This window comes from Lissotriton vulgaris, chromosome 10 (assembly GCF_964263255.1).
Source record: "Lissotriton vulgaris chromosome 10, aLisVul1.2, whole genome shotgun sequence".
Lineage (NCBI taxonomy): Eukaryota > Metazoa > Chordata > Amphibia > Caudata > Salamandridae > Lissotriton > Lissotriton vulgaris.
In genome coordinates this window covers 930773486-930781039 of record NC_141698.1, presented here as the reverse complement: position 1 = coordinate 930781039, position 7554 = coordinate 930773486, and the positions used below count along the sequence as shown (strand labels likewise).

Below are 7554 nucleotides of genomic sequence, written 5' to 3'. Positions count from 1 at the left end.
GTTTCCCTTCCTTCACAAAAATATTCATACCTGCAACGCAGGCACCCTTGCACCATGGCGCCAGCGCAGTGGAAAAGGACAGGAATTGTAGATTCTGCACATTCTTGTCCTTTTCTTTTGCCGTATGGCAGCGCAGCAGTAAGGCCTGAGGTGCTGCCCATAAATGAGGCACTAGATTCCTCCAAGTTACTGCTACTTAGTTTAGGTTGTGTGCTGGTCCTCCATTATGAACAAAGAAGAAAGCCCCAATCACACTTGCTGTCAGTTGGGATTTTTGTTGAGAGCATTGTTAAGCGTTTTGCTGCATAACATATGAAAGATCATACATAAAATTCGTAACATAATGCAATACAAAACAGATTGAGGGTGGAAGGGAAAAAGTCATATTACTTTTATGTCAGAGTATTGTCCACTTGTTCTGTGAACCTAATGTTAAACTGCAATATGGTAGAGGGGTTACCTATGCATGATATGAACCATAATATTTATTGTACAGGAAGGCAAGTTAATTAGTATACAATTATTTAAAAGCTAATAAATATGGTTCGGTGTAAAAAGAAGGAATTGTTTGCTCTGGGCCTTGCTAATAGAAAAGATTCAGAAAAAACCTGGATTGTTGGATTTACCATGGGATACTCTGATCTTTTGCAGGAACTCATTAAATTCTGAAACCGTGGTAAAAATGTAAATAAGCACTGGCTATGCCAACATTAGTTTGCTTTGACCTCACACAAAGTGTTAAAACGTTAAACATCCAAAATAGCTGCTGGTGAATCAACACAAAGAAGTATTCATGCCCATGCATTAGTGGCCATTTTGAAATACTTTTCTACACAAGGTGATTTCCGGTTCATCAGCAGACACGTGCATGCAAGGAGTGCCATCTTTGAATGATTTTTGTCAATGAGACAAAGCATTCCAGTGCATTCATCCAAGTGCACTCACATGTGCTAATGCAGCTGTGCATCTGCACGCGCGCTGACACACTTCTAAACATCTTGGAATATTGTTTGTTATACTGTATAACTAACTCACTGTTCCAAGATGGCCGACAGTTATTTTTCAATGATCAATTGAGAAATAAAGAGTGTGTATGTCGTCACGCAAATAAATCGAATTGAGCAGCCCAGTTGCAGTGTCTAGCTCCTGTGCCCTCACACAGTGGCGGTTCCTCTGCTATAGCGGAGGAGCGTCCCCTCACTGCTTTTAAGCAGTGCAAAGTATGAAACATAAAATGATAATAACTTTAAGTTATTATCACTTTATGCTTTGTGCTGCTTTACTGGCGGCGGCTGGGCAGGGCTGGTCTGCTCTCGGAGCAGGAAAGAGGCAGAGTGGTTTGCACACTCCTTAGTGTGCAAAGACTGTTTGGCCGGCCACCCAAAACAGTCATGCGCACTTTCCCTGTTCTCCATGCAGGCTGCAAGAAAGCCTGCGTGGAGAACATGCCCACCCCTCCAGTCCCTAGCTGAGTGCCATGTCACAGTGCTCAGACCAATCATAATGCTGCATTGCAGCATTTTGATTAGTCTGATGAACCTGGCTGTGTTTCCTGTTCCTGGAGACATATGCAGGAGAGCAGGCGGCAAGGTAAGTTAATTATTATTTGTTTTATATATTGCACACAACCATTCCCCATGCCACTAACCCCACGCGATTCGCCCCTCTCGCGACCGCCTCAACACCCGCGAGCCAATGCCAGCCACCACTGTCCTCACAATAACTATTTTAAAAAAGATTAAAAAAACAATGAAGCAGGTAGAGAGGAGAGAGCCGCAGGGAAGAAATGGGTCAGGGAATGTCAAACAAGTGGGGAAAGGGCTTGTGGAAAGTAGGAAGAGAGAGCATTGCTTTGGGGATGTGATGGGAGGTATGAGCCGATTGGAAAGCGAGATCAAACAAGGCCATGCGCTCCTACTGAGTGCCAAAACACAAATTAAATTGAAACCTTCAATGTCCAAAAAAATAGTTCTCTGACATCAGCAGTGGAAAATACAATCAACCAATCAAAAAGTCAGAGTGAAACCTAAATGCTCCAGGGGAGGGACAAAGGGAGCAATAGGGAGGAAGTCTATCAATTTGTGACCAGTACATTGGAGTAGACAAAGAAGCCATACACTCGCGAGCTCAAAGCGCATCAGGTATATTGCCTAAATGGCTGTCAGTGACAGACAGTTCAAGCTTCTTGAAGTAAGACCACAAACATACTACTTCGGTTTCAACTTTAAAAAAATAGTAACATTTAGATCATATAAGTATAGCCCACCAATGTAATTATTGGAGCTTACAATTCCATCAATATCGATAATTGCATCTTTGACCCACGAAATGGGGCATTACATGGATTTTGGTGCAAACCACACCAAAAAACATATGTCTCATTATTTTGGTTGCCTTTTCCCCCCAATAAATCAGCAGGTGTAGCCTGCCATACTTATGTCAGGAAAACTGGGAAGGGGTGTTTTTTGCCTCCAAACTCAATTTCCAATATGTGCTCTGGCACTAGTAGTCAAGGCCCAAGGCGGAATAAATAACAAAATAGCCCCCCACTTACCAGAGTTGCGTTTTCCCATTAAACCATAGAACTGATCTGGTCTAGGTTTTCTTGCAATTCGCTGGAGAAAGTTTTCAAACAAGGGCCCCTGTAGTTCATCCTAAACAGACAAAAAAACTCATTTGTTAGTATCATGAATAGCTTGAATAGCTGGTCGACAACTCATTCCTAGAGACCTGAGCGGTCCAATTTTCACATCAGTTCAATATTTCTCTGAAAGAGCTCCTCGGCCTTTGGAAAACGCACATCTGTTATTATATTTAATATTGTAAGGCACGATTATATCTTTCAAGTAGCAATTTCAAATAAACCCTCGGTGTGAGCTGTTAGGATAAACTACTTTAGAAAATAAGTCTTTCCAAATAACCCTGCTTTCAAATTATGGAGCACACTCCTGCAGGAAGCTGTTTGGTAGAATAGGCCTGTGCGATTTTTCTTTGCTGCTGTGTATCAGTTACAGTGCCATTATATCAAAGACTATTCCTATAATTATTCCTCCCCCCTATCACTGTGATAAAAGACAATAACTCTTTTGCCACTGTCTTCTATACCTCTTAAGAAGAACACCAGCGAACTGCAAAGATTAATGTTCAAACATACATCAGGTTAGCTCTCTCTAAAGAGTCATCTGTGACACAAGCTGACAACATTTAGCACCCATTCAGATGAAAGAAAGCGTGGTCAGAGCTTGTATGACCAAGACAATGCATTTTACACACTATTATGGCTTGGAATTATCTAAATGGTCTTGAGCCTTCTTCCAAGAGGTGTGTTATGTTGATGATAATTCCAGATCATCTTCCATCCCAAAATAGCTTGTTGCTAAAACCTCATTGTTGTCCCCAGGGTGAAGAAAACCCGCATAGGCGGCCGCAGATTCTCAGTGAACACGGCCAGAAAATGGAACGCTCTACCCTCAAACATCAGAGCCGAACCAAACCTCCTTCGATTTAGAAAGTCCCTCAAAACCCTCCTTTTCCCCTGATCCTTCTTCCATCTTCCGTTGCCCCCCCTTTAGGAGTTCGAGGTCTAGCGCTGGGATACTCACGGGTGACTACGCGCTCTACAAAAACCAAAAATAAATAAATAAATAAATCAGCAATGTACTAAATACCTCGAGCTGCCAGTCACAACCTCTTTAAAAGGTTAAAACACTATAGGTGCCGGCTACTGCCAGAACATGGTTGAAGCACCACGGCATGTTTTGAAGGCAATGAATTAAGGGCCAGATGTAGGTAGGCTTTTACCGGTCGGTAGCGGCCATCAGCCGTTACCGACTGGTAAAAGCCTTTTCCTATGTAGGAGGCTATTTTACAGATTCAGTAAATAACTAATGGGTATTCACCGATTCGATATTTACCGAATCATCATTTACCGATTTGGTATTTACCGAATCGGTAAATGAGATGTAGGAAGCACTTAAAAGAGTGCTTCTGGGCCTTAAGAATTCGTTATATACCACCAACTATTAGTTGGTGGTAACTAACGAATTCCCATGTAAATGCATAAATGTGCATTTACACCTGTGCCATGTGACAGACATACATCCCCTTAGGGCATGTATGTATGCCACATGTGCACCTCAGCACTAATCAGGGGCGCAACAGGGTGTCAAAGTGACACCCTGCCACCCTTGACTTTTTCCCTCTTTTACGAATCAGTAATTACCAATTCGTAATTACCGATTCGGTAATTGACATTCATTCCTATGGGCCTCCAGGCCCATAGGAATCAATGGCAAATTCCGAATCGGTAAATACCGATTCGGTAAATACCGAATCTTACCGATTCTGTATTTTTTACTGAATTATTATCTACATTGCAATTACGATTCAAAAATACAGAATCGGTAAAATGTGGTATTTTCGATTTGATAATTTACAATTACCTACATCTAGCCCTAAATTCATTGGGAAACCTTCCAAGTTTTCACGTATTTTATGTCCGAAAAAACTGCCACAGGGAGTACTGACTTGTATAAAACTATATGTACCGAAGTCCAACGTTTTGCTCAGAAGCCCGCAAATTATTGAACTGAAAAACATTAAAGGAATAACAATAGCATACAGGGAATAATGAGAGAAAATCATGGATGGCTGTCTGATAATTTCTATTCAATGGTAGCTTACTATCAAAATTATGACACAAGCAATTGCAGACACTGTGAGAACAGTCGCTGTAAAGACTATGAACAATACAAGCCAGAGAAAGGTGAGCGAGTGCCCTCAAGGGCAAAACATAAATGTCTGAAAGAAGGTACCCGAGCATCCCCAGGGATTGAAAACATAAGTGTCTGATAGAAAACAATTAATCTCAGGTTATCAGAGTGGATCAGTCATAATGAAGCTGAGCCTACCCATGATCAGGAAGATCAAGACATGGTTAATAGAACAAAATAACAAAGACTGCTACGTAGAGAAAAAGTAGAGGACTATTTGGTCTGGTGAAGATGTTTCTCAATTAGGTAGGTAATCGAGTGCAGAAAAAGGAGTGTTTGTATTTGTACTTGAAGAGCATTCCAACCCATTAAAGTATTGGCTTAAAATGATTTTCAGGAGGCAGGCCTTCTTGAATGTGGGATGTAGAAAGAGCTTTTGTGTTTGCATTGTCGTTTTCTTGAACCTCGGTACATGGATACATTTTCAACGAGGAATATTAGTCTTGAGGGGTAATCCTTTAGAGGTAAAGCTATCAGTTCACATAGTGTGTGTGGTATCATTTGAGGAAAGCAAGAGAAGGGGTGATATGTTCACATTTTTTTTGTGTTGGTCAGACATCTCGCAGCAGCATGTTGAGAGCTCTCAGTGAAGCTAGTCTGCTTTTGGGAAAGGCAGAAAGAAGGTCCAAGCTGTAACCACAATGGAAAAATACCAGACCTTCTGCTGATAATGTTAGGTTTTACGCAGAAAGTTTTCGGTTCTGGTATTTAGGGCCTCAGTACAATGTTGGGTGGAAATGTTCTACCCAACACCGTCTCGGATAGACAAACTAGCGTTCTGCGGTTCCACCAGACTGATTACAATGCGACTGAACACTGTTCAGTCAGAGTCACATTGACGTATCTGGGAGCCCATTTTTCACCTGACAGCAGACGCTCCTATGGGGAAATGGGGGTTGTGAGGAAAACCCTGCCCCCTGTCGCGGGCACCCCATTGTGCCAACCACACAGTTCAGGGTTTTACAGGTGGGTCCTGTAGGTACCCCTTTGGGCCCAAACTAGTTTCTGACACCCTTTTCGTGTCAGAAAGGACGATTTAGAAAGGCTTTTGGAAATCAGTATTCTAATCGCTCGATTGGAAATGCTGTCCGTAGAGCTTTACAATGCAGTTCCGACGGACACGAATACTCCGAGAGCCGGTCAGAACCGATTTAGAAAGACTGTGCAGTTTACAATCCGACAGCGAACATCGTAATCGGTCTGGCAGATTGCAAACTGACCGAGTCAGTCAGAAGGTTCCGACACGATCAAGGAGATTCCGACTGTCAGGAGGAGGGTTTCCGCCCGACTTCGTAATGAGGCCCTTAGTGTCTGGAGTTAAAAACTTACTGAAATAGCCATGCCTTGAAATTGCTTCTTGAAATGAAGGTTCTCGTCTAGGAGAAAACCAAGAAACCTGGCTTCCAATGAAAGTTTAAAATATTATTTAAATATTTTGTTGGAGTGTTCATTGAAGTGGTGCCCTCTGAGGGAGTGGGCCTAGCTTGAAAATCTGTTTTTATCTGTCTTTGATATGCTGACTGCCACCTTAGAATAACGGACTTAGGGTGGATGTCTCATAACCTTGAAATCCTTAGCCAACAGCACACAATTTATCCTCTCGAACTCCAGATCTACTATTCAAAGTGATTGGGAAAGGGGAAGAAAAGTGGAAGGAATGGAAAACCTGTATAAGTCTTCGTTGCCATAGAAAGGGAGGAGGTTTCTGGGATCAGAATGATTCTGGGCATCTAGGGAGGCAACAGGAGTGAAGATAGTACTTGTTAGGTACTTGATAGGATTTAGCTGGCCTCCTCTCGACATATAAGTTTGAACCTTTCTAATGATGGTATATACTGGAGCAAGAATGTCCACCATAATTGCCTAAAAGGCATAATTTAGCTCGGATTCAGTAAAAAATGCCAGATTGGTGTTGTTTTGAACTATAGTGTCTGAAATCTCTGAATGGTATTAGCTGATCTGCAGTTATGGAATGGAGCTTTATTCGTTTTTGAAGCATGTGTATCTGAATTACGAAATGTTGGGGTTGCCATGATTTTTATTGTGGTTGCAGGGTTTGTACTGTTATCTAACTTATCTCTTTAGGCTTCGGGATCTGAAATTTGTTGTTCTCCAACAAACACGATAAGTTGCTTAGGATCCAAGCTGTGGATTTGTGAAGATTTCAATCCTTGTAATTTGGTGATTTAGGCAAAAGATGGCTTTGTAATTATTGGCCTTAATGTTAGTTCATACTCAATTCATTATTGCCTTCTCTTTGCGAGGTCAGTTTTATTTGGTCTTGTGAGCAGAAGACCACTAGAAGACAGTATTCTATACATTTTTATAGAAGCTACAATTTAAAGTTAATTGAGCATTATGTTGGAGTAGGAATGCAGAATGTTCAGGCTATCCATCACTTGATTCTTCATTAATTACCTAACCTTTAGAATATAATTACAAATTGTCTCACCCTCATATTTGACTGCTTCACCATTTATATAGTTTGCTTTCCATTTCAGACAGGAAGCTTTTAGTTGGAAAATTATTGCACAGCAATTTCATGAGTTAAACTTGACAAGAGAGTATCAACACGTGCATCACAATTCAATACTGAAGGACATGTGTTATGCAAAAGGAAGAAATAGTTGGGGAGGCAAGACAGGCCACAGAAGTCTACTAAAATATAGCTCCTTCAATTATTTCTACAATGTATGTGTATGCATTTGGACCACCTACTATTTTTACTTTTGAAGATTAGACTATTTCACTGTTCATATACCTTTCTCTTAGTAGTATACCT

The 7554-nt window shown here is 41.3% G+C and overlaps 1 protein-coding gene across 1 annotated transcript in view; it reads right to left on the bottom strand.

The window, feature by feature from the left end:
• Positions 1-2127: 2127 nt before the first annotated feature.
• TAC1 (tachykinin precursor 1) overlaps positions 2128-7554 on the bottom strand; it is an 86966-nt gene continuing 81539 nt past the window's right edge. Inside the window, exons 3-4 of the mRNA XM_086939857.1 lie at positions 2555-2654; positions 2128-2222 (exon numbers count right to left, since the gene is read on the bottom strand). Of these exons, the coding sequence (XP_086795983.1) occupies positions 2128-2222; positions 2555-2654 (195 nt within the window). The remainder of the gene's footprint in view (positions 2223-2554; positions 2655-7554) is intronic.